Source organism: Ahaetulla prasina, chromosome 13 (genome assembly GCF_028640845.1).
Source record: "Ahaetulla prasina isolate Xishuangbanna chromosome 13, ASM2864084v1, whole genome shotgun sequence".
NCBI classification, from domain to species: domain Eukaryota; kingdom Metazoa; phylum Chordata; class Lepidosauria; order Squamata; family Colubridae; genus Ahaetulla; species Ahaetulla prasina.
The window spans coordinates 20,403,128-20,421,425 of record NC_080551.1 but is presented as its reverse complement, the minus strand read 5'-3'; the positions used below and the strand labels follow the sequence as shown (position 1 = coordinate 20,421,425).

The following is an 18,298-nucleotide window of genomic DNA, read 5'->3' as shown; positions in this document are numbered from 1 at the left end:
GCAAGGCAAGTGCTTCCTAGCCCGTCCTCAGAACAGCCTCCTAACATTTGAGCAGGGTTGGGAAGCCATTCGCAACTGCCATCCTGGGAACACGAGAGAAATTTTAATGCCACGCTTAAGGATTTGCGTGGCGTTAAACGAAACACCCAACCTTCGGCTCACTCAGAAAGCTTTTCTCAGCAAGGGGGTTTCTTGAGAGCTAGAATCTTGGGTGGAAATGAAAAACAACAAACAAACAAAAAAACCCCAAAACCACAAGCTCTTTCCTGTCTCGTTCTGTATCCTTTGCAGGCAGGTTTCAGGGTAGATCGGAAATCTCTCCCCTATCGCACTCCATCTCTCTTTTGGTTTTAACCAATTCAGCTTCCCTGAGTCAGGGAAGTCTCCTTTTCAAAGAAGCCTCCTGACATCTGGGTTGGCTGCTTGCTGATTTCCAGAAGCAACATTCCCCCTTGGGGGGGGCGGGTGTTGCGGCAGACAAAACTGCTTCGGAAGCTTCCGGGAAGTTCTCTTCCGGGAAAGCAAACCCTTCCATCAGTGACACCCCCCCCCCCCGCCAGGATCCTTGGCCAAGTTATTCCCCTCCACGGTCTGGGGTTTCCATTTCCTCTGAGTGTCTTTCTGGCTTGAATGACTTTTTGCAGGAGATCCGTTTGTTGTCGGTTTGGCGTTGCGTGAGGTTTTCCTCCACCGTCTGAGGCTCTCTAGGCCCTGGAATGACATCAGATAATAATGCAACTGCAGCACTAACACAGTTAAGAGTCAAACCACAACACAGCAGCAGTTCCGTGTAAGTTGGGGGTGGGGGTGGGGAGAGATCATCTGAGCCCAGCTCTGTAATCCCCAAAGGTTTCTGCAAGTGCCAAACCTTAACTGTTCCCTGGAAGGCTGGGAAAGCAAAGGGGGTGGGGTGGGCTGGGGGAAGGGAGCTTCCTTGCCAGAGGGGGGTAAGCTGTTCCAAAACAGGGAGCTGTCACAAAGCACACAGACCTCCCCCCCCTTTCCACCTCCTGAGACGTTCAGCAGATGTTTGCTGTTCCTTTGGGTTAGGTGGGCAATATTTATACAGATTAGGCAAACTCTGAGATACCAGCCCCCCCCCCTATTTCCTATTTGTTAGAGGCCGCCTCGACTCTACTCTCCCGGCCTCCTTTTACAGATGGCTGGGGGAGTGGTAGGGATAAGGAGGTTTGTTACACCCCACACTCTTTGCTCTGTAAATGAGAAAGTCCCTCCTATGTGTGAATTCACAGCTCTGCAAGTTTGAGTTTTCCGGCTTCTTGGCCGAAGCGGATCCTCAGTTGGGCTTTGCTTGTTTTGGCAGCTGATTTCCCAATTGCTTATTTGTACCCTATGACTATCATTAAGTGTTGTACCTTATGATTCTTGATGAAGGTATCTTTTCTTTTATGTACACTGAGAGCATATGCACCGACAAATTCCTTGTGTGTGCAATCACACTTGGCCAATAAAGAATTCTATTCAATTCTATTCTATTCTATTCTATTCTATTCTATTCTATTCTACTCTACTCTACTCTATTCTATTCTATTCTATTCTATTATATTCATATGCCTATCATTAAGTGTTGTACCTTATAATTCTTGATAAACGCATCCTTTCTTTTATGTACACTGAGAGCATATGCACCAAGACAAATTCCTTGTGTGTCCAATCAAACTTGGCCAATAAAGTATTTTATTCTATTCTATTCTATTCTATTCTATTCTATTCTATTCTATTCTATTCTATTCTATTCTATTCCTATGCCTATCATTAAGTGTTGTACCTTATGATTCTTGACGAACGCATCTTTTCTTTTATGTATACTGAGAGCGTATGCACCAAAGACAAATTCCTTGTGTGTCCAATCACACTTGGCCAATAAAGAATTCTATTCTATTCTGTTCTGAAACTGCAAGCATCCCTTGGCCCATGTTAGCAAGCAGCTCCGTAAGGAACAGGGTGGCCAGCCAGACTGGCTCATCTGCAGCGGATTGAAATCCAAGTTCTGAGACCTTTCCCGTCTTCCTTCGTGTCCTAGTCAGTTATGTTGGGATGTAACCAATTTCTATTGGCTCCAGACTGTACTGTTAACGGCAGGGACTTCTGGGTGTTGTGGTTTCCAATTCCTGCTTTGGAAGATGACTGTTCAGGGACAGGCCACTGTTGACTGGTGATTTCATCTGGCCACATAAGAACGTTGGTCCTTATCCCTACATCGGGGTGGTGGTGTCAAACTCGATTTCATTGAGGGCGGTATCAGGGTTGTATTTGACCTTGGGGGGGTGGGGGTGGCCAGAGGGTGTGGCCAGTTCAATGTCACTCATTGAGGCTCCGTTTTCAGTCGCGATTGCCTCCTACAACTCTCTGCCAGCAAAACTGGAGTTGGCAGAAAGCTGCAGGAGGCTGTCGTGGGCGAAAATGGAGCCCAGGAAGGCTTTGCGGGGCCATCCTGACTGTTGTGGTCCACCAGCAGCCTGCAGAACTGGAGTCAGACAGCAATGAGGCTGAGGAAGAGCGTGGGCCAGCCTGGAGACTGGGGAAGGCCTGGATGAGGGCTCTGCGTCAGAAGCAGAGGTGGTGCCAGGGTCATCTGGGAGTGATGTGTGGATTCCAGAGCCTTCAGAGGCTGACAGAAGTGAGGCAGAGGAACAGGAGGAGCCTGTTCCTAATGCACTCATGAGAAGAGCTGCCAGCAAGAGCAGCTCAAGCAAAGAGGATGACTCGGGAGTAGGGCCAAGAGATGATTGGCCCCTCCCATAAGGCTTAAAACAGAGTAGCAACTGCGTTTGGGCTTTGCCGGAAAACAACGTTCATAGCTTCGTCTTCTTGCATTTGTTTCGTATTGGCGTCTTCTGAACTTTTGCCAAGAAAGGCCTTTGGCAGTTTTCCTATTGGACCAAGGTTGGTGATAGGACTGAGGAATTGGTGTTGGGAGGAATTTGCTTTAATTTAGTTGGACTTTGCTGAGAATGAGTTAATTCTGTTTTAATAAAGTTTGTTTGTTTTTACACTGATTGAGTTTCCTATTACCTACCTGGGCCTGGGTCCCAACAGTGAGCTCTGTTTTCGTTGACAGAGGCACCACGGGCCGGTCCGTCACTGTTCCCAGGGTGGGTCCCCGGTCCAGATCTAAGCACCCCGAGGGCCAGACCAGCTTGCGGGCCTTGAGTTTGACACCCCACCCCTACATCGTCTTTTCTTCACAGTAGCCAGTCTTGTTAGAAGCCGATTAATCTTCCGATGCTGAAAACAGGTGAAGAGCCTATCGTGGGGAGAAGCCGGGATTCTCCTTTCCTTTTCCTTTTCAGGCGAGAGGCTAATAGATTAAACACATCCCTGAAACGGGGCGGCCTCAGATGAGAGCCGCTCAACATCTTGACAATCAGCAGGCAGTTTATGTTAGAGAAATTGGATGGCGGAGCAAGCCAATTGGCTGTGTCCTGCTTCTCAAGCAAAGGGTACTCTTATGCTTGGAAGCCTGTAATGATGTGAGTCTCTATTTATAACTTCCCCCATCTCAGCCGAACGTGGAGGATCAGCTGCTTTGATTCATGCAGGCTTCCCTGCTGCTTTTGCATCTGTTGGATAAAGCCACGCAGATCGCTCCAAAGGCATTTCTCCGTGGCCTCGGGAAGATCGCCTTATGCGTAACTTATTTTTGGCAATTGCCAGCCCGTTCCTTAATGGCATTGCAGCCACCGGCACGCGTGACCGAGAAGAAAAGCGGTGTCCCCTCCATTCATGCCTTCTGCCACCTTTACATCAGAGGCTGGTTTCAGCAGGTTCTGACCAGTTCTGGAGAACCGGTAGCGGAAATTTTGAGTAGTTCGGAGAACCGGTAAACACCGCCTCTGACCAAGCCCGCCCCCATCTCTCCTCTGCCTCCTCAGTCCCAGCTGATCGGGAGGAAACGGGGATTTTGCAGTAACCTTCCCCTGGAGTGGGGTAGGAATGGAGACTTTACAGTATCCTTCCCCTGGAGTGGGGAGGGAATGGAGATTTTACAGTATCCTTTCCCTGGAGTGGGGAGGGAATGGAGATTTTGCAGTATTCTTCCCCTGGAATGGGGAGGAAATGGAGATTTTACAGTATTCTTCCCCTGGAGTGGGGTAGGAATGGGTATTTTGCAGTATCCTTCCGCTAGAGTGGGGTAGGAATGGGGATTTTGCAGTATCCTTTCCCTAGAGTGGGGTAGGAATGGGGATTTTGCAGTATCCTTCTGGACTGGGATGGGAATGGGGATTTTGCAGTATCCTTCCCCTGGAGTGGGGAGGGAATGGAGATTTTACAGTATCCTTCCCCTGCCACACCCACCAAGCCATGCCACACCCACCAAGCCACACCCACAGAACCGGTAGTAAAAAAAAAAATTGAAACCCACCGCTGCTTTACATGTATGTGTTTGCAGAATTATCATCAGGATAAAATAGCTCTTGCTACAGGGTTCCCCCCAGCCCCCTTCTTGGAGTTTGCTTGCCAGTTCATTTTTCAATAAAGTGGGCATTACTTGGACTTTACTTTTTTTTTTTTTAATTATACAAAGAACATCTGGTTTCCAAACAGCGAAGAAGAAAAAAAAAACCACTTTAAATCACTGAGAAATAGTGAAACAAGAACTAATTCATCTTATCGACAATTTTCCATTCCACCGTATTGGAGGCTGGTTTAAAACTTTAGCTGACTTCAGGGAGAAAAGATCCAAATGAACAGGAAGTCATAACCACCAGCTAGAACAGGGGTCTCCAACCTTGGCAACTTTAAGGCTTGTGGACTTCAACTCCCAGAGATCCTCAGCCAGCAAAGCTGGCTGAGGAACTCTGGGAGTTGAAGTCCACAAGCCTTAAAGTTGCCAAGGTTGGAGACCCCTGAGCTAGAATACAGGTGGTCCTTGTCGTATGGCCACAGTTGAGCCCAAAATTTCTGTGGCTAAGAGACTGTTGTTATGAGAATTTCACCCTGTTTTACGACCTTCCTTGCTACTGTCGTTAAGTGAACCTCTGCAGTCGTTACGTTAGTTAAAGGAATCTGGCTTCTCCTTTGACTTTGCTTGTCAGAAGGTCACAAAAGGATCCCATGATCCTCGTCACAGATAGGAGTCAGTTGCCAGGAATTTGATTCACCCGATCATGGAGAAGATGGAACGGTCGTAAGTGTGAAATCCTATTGTCTTTGTGTTAGACTTTAGGTATGCTGGAAGAGGAGAAGGGGATTGTCTTTTAATACCGATGATCATCCGTTTTGCTTTGGACGTGTTTTCCCCTTCGTTCCTTGCTTTCATTTTACATTTGTCAGCTCCGCTGGTTTTCCAAGCGAGCAAAGCTTGCGTGCTTCCAGTCCCGTCTTGCCTCTGCAGATCCTCCCTTGATCCTTAGCTGGGGGGGAGAACTCCGGATCCCGCCTTCCGCTGATAAGGGCGAGGGAGAGCCAGATTAAGCAGGGTGCCTCTCCCAAGCTCGCCTCCTTTGCCCTCGTTCCAGCTCAGGGACCGGCTTCTGGCGGAGCCAGCGCTGTTCGCACATGAAGTGCAAGATGAAAGGCCACTGAAGTAGCGCGGTGGGGCTCTTTGCATCTCCCCATCAAAGCAGCCAAAAACCACTTGCCGGCCTGTTTTTGTTATCTTTGAGCGGCAGATAGAAGCTCTTGACAGTCTCCAGGGGAGACGCTGCCCGCCTTCAATAGCACAGCACGACGGAGGGTGGTTTGCAACCTTAGCGAGGGTGGACGGGGCGAAGGGAGGCCGCTTTGGGAACAAAGCCGTTGGCTCGGATTAGCCCGTCATTAGCAGCAGCGTTTCTGCATCGTTCCTTTTTCACTTCTTCCTTGCCGGTGAAACTTTCTCACAATCCAGACAGGGTGGTTTCTCAAAATACTCCCCTCCCCAACCCTGACTCCCTCCCTCCCTGCCTCCTAACTCTGAATACCGATAAGTCCTCAACATACGACCACAATGGAGCCCCATATTTTTTGTTGCTAAGTGAGGCATTTTGTTCAGTGAGCTTTTGCCCCCATTTTACGACCTTCCCTGCCACTGTTGTTAAGTGAATTGCTATAGTTGTTAAATTAGTACCCCGTTACCCCCCCCCACAAAATAAGACATCCCCTGATAACAAGCCCAATTGGGCTTTTGAGCGCATGGCGCCCATGATTCTATGCGCCCCGTCCCCACACATCCACGTGTGACCCCCCCTCCCCCTGCTCATGGCACACGATGGCCTGGTACGCCTGTTTTTCTCTCTCACCTGGCTCCGGAGTCTTTCTATGAGTCTGGGGAGGGCGAAAATGGCCTTCCCCACCCCCACCCCCAGAGGCCCTCTGGAGGCTGGGGGCAGCAAAAAACATAACTTCCTGTCTAACCGGAAGTTGGCAAATGGGCAGTTTCTGGCCTCCAGGGGGGTGGGGAAGGCCGTTTTCTCCTGCCTTCCCCATCACTCCACAGGCCCTCCGGAGGCAGGAAACAGCCTGTTTCCCTACTCTTACTGGGCCCAGAAGGCCCGAAAATCAGCTGGCCGGCACGCACATGCGCCCCGGAGCTGATCTCACGTGCCCATTGATACGGCTACGTGTGCCAGAGGTTCGCCATCACAGACATAGGTTAGTGGAATTCAGACTTCATTCTTTGGAGTGTCTGGCAGCAAATACAAGATTCTATCTTAAAACGAATTCCTTCTGAAATGCCTCTTATAAGGGGTGATCTTGGTATGCTGAAGCTTTCTGGCTGAACTCCCTGGTGCCAACGGTCAAAATTACATTCTTTTCCCTTGTGGAAAGTCGCTCCATTTTATGGATTCCTTCCTTGCCTTTGAGGGTGCACCATGGTGGCAGAGTGGTTGGAATGCAGCATTGCAGGCTAACTCTGCCAACTGTCAGCAGTTCGAGTCTCACCAGGCTCAAGGTTGACTCAGACCTTCCATCCTTCTGAGGTCAGTAAAATGAGGACCCAGATGGTTGGGGCTGTGAAGCACTGTGAAGAGGTATATAAGTCTAAATGCTATTACTACCTACCTACCTTCCTTCCTTCCTTTTTTCCTCCCTCCCTCTCAGTGGTTAGAGTGGTGCATTGCAAGCTAACTCTGCCCCTTGCTAACAGTTCGATCCTGACCGGCTCAAGGTTGACTCAGTCTTCCATCCTTCCAAGGTGGGTCAAATGAGGACCCAGATTATTGGGGGCAAAAGGCTGACTCTGAAAACCACTTAGAGAGGCCTGTAAAAGCACTGTAAACCGGTATAGAGGTTTTAAGTGCTCACTCCACAAGCCAATTTTCTGCCTAGGTTGGGGAGAAGACTCCCAACCTAACCATCTCCACATGTGAGAAGAAGTGAGAAGCTATCTCACCCATCGAGGGGCCATCACAATGCAGCTGCCTTTTTGCAGCTTCCCCCATTGGGGCTCTGAAAGCCGCCTGCACATGATGTTCCACCAGCTGATATTTCACAGTTGACGATCCTTTCATGTTCCCGGTGGTTTTGAGGCCTCACTGCTAGAAGGCTGCCTTCTGCTGTAGCCATCTGCCATCTGCAATAAGGTCATCTCCATAGACCTTCTGAAGTTGGCAATATGGTGGCCGGGGTAGGGACATCCACACTTGTAGCGCTCCTTCCCCCCGAGGAAGCATCCCATTGGACGTCCTTCTAAGGCAGTGATGGCTAACCTTTTTGTTGTCGCGTGCCAAAAGAAGCGCAGGGGGGGTCACACACGGGTGTGCCCACACCCATAATTCAACCCCCCCTGCGCTCCCCCCACTTATGGCACGGTGGGCCAGGTAGGCTCATTTTTCTCCCTCCCCGGGCTCCAGAGGCTTTCTTGGAGCCTGGGGAGGGAGAAAATGGCCTTCCCAACCCCTCAGAGGCCCTCCGGAGGCCAGAAACGGGCCGTTTGCTGACTTCTGGTGGGCCTGGAAGGCCTGAAAATCAGATGGCTGGCGCACACATGCGTGCCGGAGATGAGCTAGGGCAACGTTCACGTGCCCACTGATATGGCTCCACATGCCATATCACCATCACGGTTTTAAGGTAAGGTAAAGGTTCCCTTCACACATACGTGCTAGTCGTTCCCAACTCTAAAGGGCGGTGCTCATCTCCGTTTCAAAGCCGAAGAGCCAGCGCTGTCCGAAGACGTCTCTGTGGTCATGTGGCCGGCATGACTCAACGCTGTTACTGCATGCCTCCCACCGACCCGTACGCTCTCACAGAGAGGGACTTCTCAGGGTGCCGTCCGCCAAGCAATGTCGGCTGGCGGCCCCCAGGGGAAGGTCCTTCTCTGTGGGGGCTCCCACACTCTGGAACGAGCTTCCCCCGGGTTTACGCCAAATACCTGACCTTCGGACCTTCCGCCGCGAACTGAAGACACATCTTTTCATTCGCGCGGGGCTGGCTTAAATTTTATTGATTTTAAATTTTCTATTATTAATTTTAAGGGGTTTTAGTTTTATATATTTTAAAGTTTTTTTAGGCCAATTATAAAATAAGTTTTTTAATTTGTATTTTAATTGTATATTGTATTGTCTGTTTTTACTTTTGGCTGTACACCGCCCTGAGTCCTTCGGGAGAAGGGCGGTATAAAAATCGAATAAATAAATAAATAAAATAAATAAATAAACGCCAAAGGCGCACGGAACGCTGTTCCCTTCCCACCAAAGGTGGTCCCTATTCTTCTACTTGCATTTTTTATGTGCTTCCGAACTACTAGGTTGGCAGAAGCTGGGGCAAGTCATGGGAGCTCACCCCCTTACGCAGCACGAGGGATTCGAACCGCTGAACTGCTCAGCGTCTCAGCCACTGAGCCACTGGGTCCCTGGCGTCCTTCTAGTGCCCCTCAAAGAGCAATCCCTCATGGGGGTGAGGGGGTTATCTGCTGCCCCCGGTACTGTGCCTGTTTTGTAGCAAATGTCCCTGCCAGAGAGGCACTTCATAAGATGGGCCAATTTTGGGAGAGGAGGGGGGAAAAATAGCCATCTGCTTCTTGCCTCTCTGTCATTTTTTTGTGAAACTATCTACAGACCCCTCACATCCTGGACATAAACTGTTTCAACTCCTACCCTCAAAACGACGCTACAGAGCACTGCACATCAGAACAACTAGACACAAGGACAGTTTTTTCCCTCAAGGCCATCACTCTGCTAAACAAATAATTCCCTCAACACTGTCAAACTATTTTACTAAGAACTATATTACTATTATTCTTCTCTTCCTTCCTAGTATCTATCTCTTCCCACTTATTATTATAACCATGTTGCTTATATCTTTCAATTTATATTGTTTTTATTTGTTTCCTAGTAGGATTTGATAGCTTATTAGTAACCTTGACTATTACTAAGTATTGTATCTTTTTATTCTTGATGAATGTATTTTTTCTCCTTATGTACACTGAGAGCATATGCACCAAAGACAAATTCCTTGTGTGTCCAATCACATTTGACCAATAAATAATTCTATTCTATTCTATTCTATTCTATTCTATTCTATTCTATTCTATTCTATTCTATTCTATTCTATTCTATTCACAGCCTCTTGTCTTCCTGTAAACTTTAAATCCAGAAATTTAAATTTTATTCTACACTGCATTGTGAGGGATTATTGGAATTGCAGTCTCCTCGGTTTTCCCCTATGTGACATCACTCGGGGTAGTTAAAAGGTGTCAACTTAAACATTATTGACCATCTTGGTGTCATCTTTGCCCTTGTTAGCTCAACCTGCTTCTCTCCAAAGGGACCTTCTCGTCTCTTCATCAGGAGCCTGTGGCTAATTATGTCCCCTTTTGTTAATTTGAAGAACCTCAAAAGAAGCGAAGGGAATGCAAAAATCTCTCTCCTTCCTCCCAGGCTGCAAATTTTGCAGTGTAAAATCTCTCCTAAGGTTGATTCTAGCACTGTTTTTAGAACCGGCTGCTGGGATTTCTTTACCCGTGCAGTGTGGTTCCCTTTGATCTGGGTCTCCCTTTTCAAGAGATTTCAAAAGTGGGGGGACTAGGGGAAGCTCTTCCCTGCCTTTGCCTTTCAATTTGCTTGGCAGTGCTTGAAACATTTCCTCCTCTCCATTCGTGTACTCTTCCCTCGGTAGGTAGTTCTCCTCCCTTAATTTATTGCAGTCACTGATAACCTATTTGTAACGCTGCTGTTTCTGTTCTCTCCTCTTTTTTCCCCCCCCTTCTAGTATCCCCAGCTGAGCCAGGAGTCGGCTTCTCCATTTGTCTTCATCTGTTCTAACCCCCAGGAGATGGTTATTAAGTTTCCCATCAAGGGCAAACATAAACTATGTAAGTAGCAGGGAGGAGGCTGGCAAAATGACGGGTGGGGGGGATGACTCCTTCCTTCTTTTCTTCCTTCCTTCCCAGTGGTTAGTATGCAGTATTATACACTAATTCTGCCCAGTGCCAGGAATTCGATTCTGACTGGCTCAACTTCTCCTTCCTTCCTTCCTTCCCAGTGATTCTGCCCACTGCCAAGAGTTCAATTCTGATTGGCTGAAGGTTGACTCAGCTTCCTTCTTTCCTTTCCTTCCTTCCCAGTGATTAGTATGCAGTATTATAGACTAATTTTGCCCACTGCCAGGAGTTCAATTCTGACTGGCTCAAGGTTGACTCTCCTTCCTTCCTTCCTTCCTTTCTTCCTTCTTTCCTTCCTTCCTTCTTTCCGTCCGTCTGTCCGTCTCCTAGACATATCTGACAGCTACACAGTCATGGCAGGCACTGTGGGACAAGGGGCAGACAACAGCAGTGGGTGCCAGCAACTTCCCAGGCAAACCCAAGTCAATCTTTGTAGATGCTCTCTCTTTTTTTTTTGCATGTTTTCCGCTTCCATCACTGATGCCCTAAAACAGGAGTGTCCAATCTTGGCTACTTTAAGACCTCTGGACTTCAACTCCCAGAATTCCCCAGCCAGCCATGCAGACCCACCCCGTGCCCTAAAGTCCTTGCTTGAAGGCATTCAAATACGCAGGTGGTTCCTGACTTACAACCATTCGTTTAGTGACTGTTCAAAGTTACAACGGCACTGGAAAAAAGGGACTGACTGTTGCAACGTTCAACAGTGTTACTAACTTAACAGCTGCAGTGGTTCAGTGAGCAACTCTGGCAAGAAAGGTGGTGAAACGGGACCATCTCTTGCTTAGTGTCTTTCTTGCTTAGTGACAGAAATATTGGGCTCAGTTGCAGTCGTAATTTGAGGACTCCCTGTACTGTTTTCATGCCGTGCACATTCCCCCGGAGCGTTCCGTTTCCTCTTTAGTTTTCCTACTCTAGAGAACCAAGGTTGCTCCTGGCCAAGTACAACTTCCCCTTGTCCTTCTGGAGCAGTGGTTCTCAACCTTTATAGTGCTGCGACCCCTTTAATACAATTCCCCACGATGTGGCGACCCCCAACCGTAAAATTATTTTCGTTTTGAATTTATCGCGCCTGAAGCCGTATTGGCTAGCGATCTGAACTGCTTGCGATTGCCTTGAGGACGGAGGCATTAAAGCGGAGACTCCTCCCCTATTAAGTTTATCGCGCCTGAAGCCAGATTAGGCTAGCGATTGGGAGTGATTGCAGCTGGCTTGAGAGGGAGACATCAGAGCAAAGATTTCTCTCTTTTTTAATTCATCATCACGCCTGAAGCCGAATTTGGCTAGCGATTTGAAGAGCCTGCAGCTGGCTTGTGGAGTCAACAATTGGAGCGCGATTCTTCGACTCACAAGTATACTTCCCATATTTTCAATGGTCTTAGGCGACCCCTGGCAAATCATCATTCGACCCCCAACGGGGTCCCGACCCACAGGTTGAGAACCGCTGTTCTGGAGGAAGAAAGACCTTTATAGCACCATTTGGCCAAGCCAGAGCTTGGTTTGACTTGAGTGGAATTACTTTATTTTTTGGAGTATAAGACACACTTTTTCCCCCCTAAAAGAAAATTTGGGTGCGTCTTATACACCGAATGTAGCCCCGCCCACCCGCCAGCCCCCATCCTTTGGCCTCTGCCTCAGGAGTGGGTTCTACTAACCTTTACTACCGGTTCGCAACGGGAGTGCGCTTCTGTGCATGCGCAGATCACCCATGATGATGTCGTGGCGGATGGGCGGAGCCTCCCGCCAGTGTTACTAACGGTTCTATAAAACCAGACCGAACCAGGAGCAACCCACCACTGCTCTGCCTCCCAGCAATTTACCTCCTTGCAGCAAACAGCAAACGGCCCGTTTCAGCTTCAGCACAGCCTGATTAGCGCAAGAAGCTGATTGTTGGTTGCATCGGCCTCCCAACCCTCAGCTGTTTCAGGCTGCAGGGATTGCCATTGCCTATTGCCGCGCGGGCCTAGGCTGTTTGCTGCAAGGAGGCAAATTGCTGGGAGGCAAAAAAAAAAATTCTTGTGCTAATCAGGCTGTGCTGAAAATGAAACTAAAAGAGGTTGTTTGCTGCAAGGAGGCAAATCGCTGGGAGGCAGAGGCAGATTTTTTTTTCTTGTTTTCCTCCCCAAAAAAGGTAGGTGTGTCTTATTGTCCAGAGCATCTTATACTCCAAAAAATACAGTAATTACAAAACTGACATTCAAGTGTGCTGGGGGGAAAATCGTTGCTCTTTCCTAAAATCTGTTTCTCTTGAAAACACTCTGTTGGTATGAGAAGCAACATTTGGATGGGTGGGTATAGAGAACGGAAGGGAGGAAGGAATCTTGCAGAAAGATTCTAGCTTAGGTTCTGGAAAAGCCAGACTTTTCCACTTCTATTGTACTTAGGATGCAGTAACAATCGCCTCCCTTTGGAGTCTTCTCTCACTTGTCTAGCAGTTACCGCTGATAAAATGATATCAATAATTACAGTCGCTATGCAACATTGGTGCTTGTCTAATTATCTTGATTTGGTCTTATATTTCCTGTGAAGCACCAGAGTTATTCCACTTGTGACCGTTTCCGACACAGATATCCTTTCTGCCTAGCTGAACTGTGCTTAATTTTTCCTTGCACAGCGAGTTGACTTTGTGTGGTTATGCCTCCCTTGGAAACTCTCAAACAACCCAGCCTTTATCTCAGGTAAAAGGCTTCCTCTGCCTTTATTGACATGTGAGATTATCCCCGTGCTTTCCTGCTCTAAGGAAACAAAGATATATTGCACATTAAGTGGTCCTCAGAGACCTGTATTTACATGTATGAGGAAGGCAGCCTTCGGTCAAAACACATCTCTAGATTCATTATTGTAATCTAGAACTCAAAGGCCTCATGCTATAGAGATGTGGGAGCAAGTTTTGGAGAGCCTGGTGCGTCCAATTTGGCATTACGATTTGAAAAGTACTTTAATATCTATGCTGTACTTTAGAATACACAGAAACACATCGGCCCAAATTTCAGAAGTACCAAGTATATCAGGACAATCCATATTCTTTGCTGGCAACAAAACACTTGGGACTTTCCAAAGCTGAAATCATCTTGACAAAACCTTGCAGATTTCCTGTTTAATCAGTTGTCAGATGCCAGGAAAATCAGGAGATCCAGACAGTTAAAATCGGTATCAGGATTTATTGCTCTCTACAAGAATCTTGACTAGCAGCCAAGGGAAATTAGCAGGAGATAAAGAGCAGAAGGAATTCAAGGTAGGCTGAACTTAGACCTTTTGTGGGCACGAAGGGACTCAAGACTGATGATGCATTTGACCTCTTCCTCAGGCTCAGCCTGGTCACACCTCCTGCATTGGTGGTCTAATTGAAATGGGAAAATAAGCTTTGGGCTTCCACAAGTCCTCCTTTCTTCTTCCTTTCTTCTCATCTTTAGGCGTCCTGATTCAAGGAAAATTCTGGGTTGGTCTCTTGGTTTGTAAGTAGTCCTTAAAGCAGTTTCCTACTTCGGAAATCACAGGAAACTGTGGTTTAACAAACCACAAAATGTTCCTTGAAGGCAGACCCTCAAAGGGAAGGGAAGAATAAGAAAGGAACTCACCACACTTCTGGTCCATGTTAATTGTAGATCTGGACTAGTAACTTCCTGTCGTAGTTTTAATGAACGTTTGTCTGTCAAGAACTCTATACAGTTCACGTGGGTTTGATCTGAGGAATTGGAGTCGATTTGATTTCATGGGTCAGGATTTGTCTGATCCTTCAATCCTAACCGTTTCCTGCCGGGAAAGCAGTTTTTGTTGACTTGATTTAAGAGGGGAAAACAACCCACTGCTGGTGCTTGTTTGAGATGTCCAAATTTGGCTTCTAATCTGCTGTGTCACCGACACTTAAATCTCCCAACTTTTCTGATGCACAGATGAGTCGATCACGTTTTCCCTTTTCTTTTCTTCTTTTTTTCTTTTTCTTTTTTGGCTCTCTGCCTTTGAACAGTTCCGAACGAGATGATGAACAATGCTAGAAACAATTTCAATAACTGCCGAGTTCTGATTTCCAAAGAGGGCTGCTTCTCCTTTTGCACCTCCAGCGTGTTTGAACGGCGAAATCCGTGGCCCTTTGTTTTGAGCCCTCAAAAGCCACCAAATTCCTCGGCAGTCAGCAAAATATCCCCTACTTTCGAAGCAGGAAGAGGAGGGTTTTTTAAATACTGAGTCTGAGGTGTTAAATGAACATCAGAGGTCATCTTGGTGTTGATTATATTGTTCCATTTGCACTATTTCTTCTGTCCCGGGGAACCTGCTGCATTCCCCGCCCTGCCATTATATTATTGTAGTCAAAAAAACGGTGTATAGTAAAATCACTCCAGTCTTCCACTGCTGGGAAACAGCGTTTTGTATCACTGCAGAGGTGGCCTCGTTCTACAGCAACCGGCTCTTACCCTTCTGTGTTTGCAGTAGACACACTGGTACGTGTGACTCGATGTGGCTTGGTTTCCCGACATCCACGGTGGCTTTGTCTCACGAAGCAGAGAGCCTGTTGTTGTGAGAGCTGATCGGGCAGCTGCAGCAGCGACACAGCCCTGAACAGGAATGCGCCCGGCTAATCTTGATTCAGCTTATTTGCTGGAGCAGGTGACTGTGTGGCGTGCCTCCCTCCTTGGGAGAGCAACTTTCTCCCTCCCGGAATCAAAATCTCGTCTGTTTCTATCCCTGGCAAGCTGTTGACAAACATTTCTGGCTTGGTTTTGGACGGCGAGCCAAGGACGCTTGCTTAAGGCAGGTGAGGGGGGGAAAAAAAAAAGGACAGCCAGCATTGGAAAGTGTTAGCGCATGTCTAGCATGCAAAAATGGAAACTTGGCCACAAAGGGTGTGGACTAAGGTCTGTTTTGTGCCTTCCCCACCCAATTGCACTCTTCCTCCTTTAGGGAAGTATCTGCCCACATTTACAATATTTTGCATGGCATGCATTTGTCAAGGAGATTTACACTTTACAGAGGAGTCCTGGCAGTCTAATTGCTAGTTTGTTTGCTTTTGCACCCGCCTGCTTATCCACAGGGGAAGGTTGTGTGAAGTAGCATGCACCATCTGGCTAGCGGCATTCAGATTGGTGACATCTTCTGGGGCGTCTTCCGCCAATCTCGCCTCATGTGCAAACAGGTCCAGCGCCAGCTCTCGTTCTCCTCGCGCAGTTAGTCTTTCCCACCAGAATGGTACCCATTAATCTACTCACATTTTTTTTTTTTGTTTACATTTATACCCCGCCCTTCTCCGAAGACTCAGGGCGGCTTACAATGTATAAGGCAATGTTGTGACCGAGGCCCAAGTAGTGATTACCAAACACAATTCAGCCTGAACAAACTTATTTTATTTAAACAGCTGAGAATTAATTCATTCTCAGCTTAGTCCAAAACAAATTCTTTATAAACAGTCCTTCGGCCTTATCACCAACCTTTGTTGTCTTTGGCAACCTGCCAAAGGCTTTTCTTGGCAAAACCTCCACAAAGTTTAAGAGATGCTGACAAGAAGCAATGGAATCAATGTTGCTTTTCTGCAAAGAACCCAACAGTTCGTTGCTGCTCTTTTAAGCCTTATGGGAGGGGGCCAATCATCTTCTGGCCTTACTCCTGAGTCATCCTTTTTGCTTTAGCTGCTCTTGCCTTCTGGCAGCTCTTCACATGCGTGCACTAGGAACAGGCTCCTCCTGTTCCTCTGTCTCTCTGATATCTGCCTCTGGAGGCTCTGGAGTCTGCACATCACTCCCAGATAGCCCTGGCCCCATCTCTGCCTCCGACACAGAGCCCTCGTCCGGGCCTTCCCCTGACTCCAGGACTTGCCCATCGTCCTCCCCAGCCTCCTCACTGTCTGACTCCGCTTCTAGCTCCCAGGCTGCTGGCAGATTGCAACATCGCAATAATGCTTTTGAACTGCTGGGTTGGTAGGACAGAAGCTAGAGACGAGTGACAGGAGCTCAGTCCATCCAGCAGTGCTACCGACGCTTGAACTGCTAGAGTGCTGACCATTTCTGGTGGGTTTACGTTATGTGATAGAAGAATGCCAACCCGTCTTAAATCTAAGATTTACAAGACAACCATCCGCTCTGTTGCAATGTATGGCGCTGAATGCTGGGCAGCAACAGGAATCGAAAGCCATCTCCATGCCATGGAAATGCGAATGCTCCATTGGATATCGGGCATCTCCCTTCTTGACCACATCAAAAAATGACACCATTCTACACCATTTTGGTGTGGCACCAGTTATAGAGAAGATGAGAGAAGGCACTGGTATGGACATGTCCTGAGAGCAGCATCTTCCACTGTGCCAAGACTGCCTATCCAACTAGAAGTCAGCGGTCGGTGACCAGTGGTGAAATCCAAATTTTTTTACTACCGGTTCTGTGGGCGTGGCAGAAGGATATTGCAAAATCACCATTCCCACCTCACTCTGGGACCAGGCAGAGGTGGTATTTGCCAGTTGTCCGAACTATTCAAAATTTCCGCTACCGGTTCTCCAGAACCTGTCAGAACTGCTGGATTTCACCCCTGTCGGTGACCCCGCGGGCGTCCAAAACAGAGATGGCAAGACACTATCAAAAAAAGATATGCAAGCCGCGGGTCTTCGCCCTGGAGACACAGCTGACCGTGCAAAGTGGCGTTCAGTGATCCGAAAAGCAGACCTTGCACCTGCGGGAATATGCTAGGAAGAAGATGATCCAGCGTCTTTAAGCCACTGCGCCACTGTGCCTCCATAGCTGCTCTTCATCCATCCATCAAGCAAGCAAGCTAGGGAATGTCAGGATTTTCACTTGGCAGCCCCTTGCATCTGTCATGCCAGGCAGAGCTACAGAAGTGGCAGGGCCATCCTGCTGGTGGAGAAAGAAGACGAGCCGGGACATTGCGAGGCGGAAGCATTGTGGCAAACGACCCAGTTGTTCAGTCCAAGAGAGCAGAATGCAGACTGCTTGGTTGAATGGTGTGATGGCACCGACTGATAGTTCCTGGCAGGCCACAGGCAGCCTGTAATGTATCATAGAATGCTTTGTCCTTCAAGCCATATCCGGGCATTTGCATAGCGTGGTTAAGCTGGCCATGATCTCAGCCAGTTAACAAGCGTTCTCTTCCCCCACCTCCCCCAATGAGATGTTTCTGACTTCAGCCGCATCACTAGTTTATCGTTCTCCTCCCACTGCTTCATCTTGCTGGCTTTGAACCAACTTGGGGGTTTGAGCTAAAAAGAAAGAAAAAGAATGTGCACAATTAGTAAGCAGCTTGACATGAGGGAGGTGAAAAATGGGTCCTGACAGTGAGCAAAGCCAGATTTGTTTTCATCGTGGCTTCTTGACTAAGCCAGGGGTGGTTGGGTTCACACAACCTGCTAAGTCCCGAGTGGAGTGAAACAAACCAGTTTGTTGGCTTAGCCTACTGAACAGACCTGGCAAAAGAGAGACAAAAAGAAGAGAGGACGAAGAAGGAAAAGTTGGTGGCCGCCTCCAGGATTAAGTTGTAAATTAATGTTTCTCAACCTTGGCAACTGTGAGTGGACTTCAACTCCCAGAATTCCCCAGCCGGCAAGCAAGTTGAAGTCCACTCATTTTAAAGTTGCCAAGAGAAACTCAGACTTTCAGAATGCAACTATGGGGGTTAAATGCCATGTTTGCATCCAGAATCCTCTGCTACCTTCAGTTTGCAAGCTTTATTAAGTGTCCTGTTCGCTCTTTGGGGCCCTGTTTTGCAAAGATTGTCTACTTCCATTTTGCCCGGCATAAAAGCAACCCCAGCCCTCTTTCTTGTTTCTTTTCCCTGCTTCTCCCCTTTTAGTCGAGCCTTTCTGCTCTGCAGCTGGGTTTTGGGAATTGCCCCATCTTCTGAACTGGGAAAACCCAAGGATAGCAGCTCATTCTGAGAGAGAGAGAGCTTAGTGCCTGCAGCTGAATGGAATTACAAACAGCCTTGAAGAATTACTGACGAGTTTCCCCTCCCTTCCCCATTCTTTCCCCTTCTCTG

General features: G+C 47.8%; 1 protein-coding gene across 2 annotated transcripts in view; it reads left to right on the top strand.

The window, feature by feature from the left end:
* TRIP4 (thyroid hormone receptor interactor 4) overlaps positions 1 to 18,298 on the top strand; it is a 41,431-nt gene that overhangs the window by 22,898 nt on the left and 235 nt on the right. The window contains exon 12 of one of the 2 annotated variants that reach the window (XM_058155718.1): positions 10,156 to 10,258. The exons of the other annotated variant lie outside the window; for it this stretch is intronic. Coding sequence (XP_058011701.1) covers positions 10,156 to 10,258 — 103 coding nt within the window. The remainder of the gene's footprint in view (positions 1 to 10,155; positions 10,259 to 18,298) is intronic. 2 annotated transcript variants of the gene reach the window in all.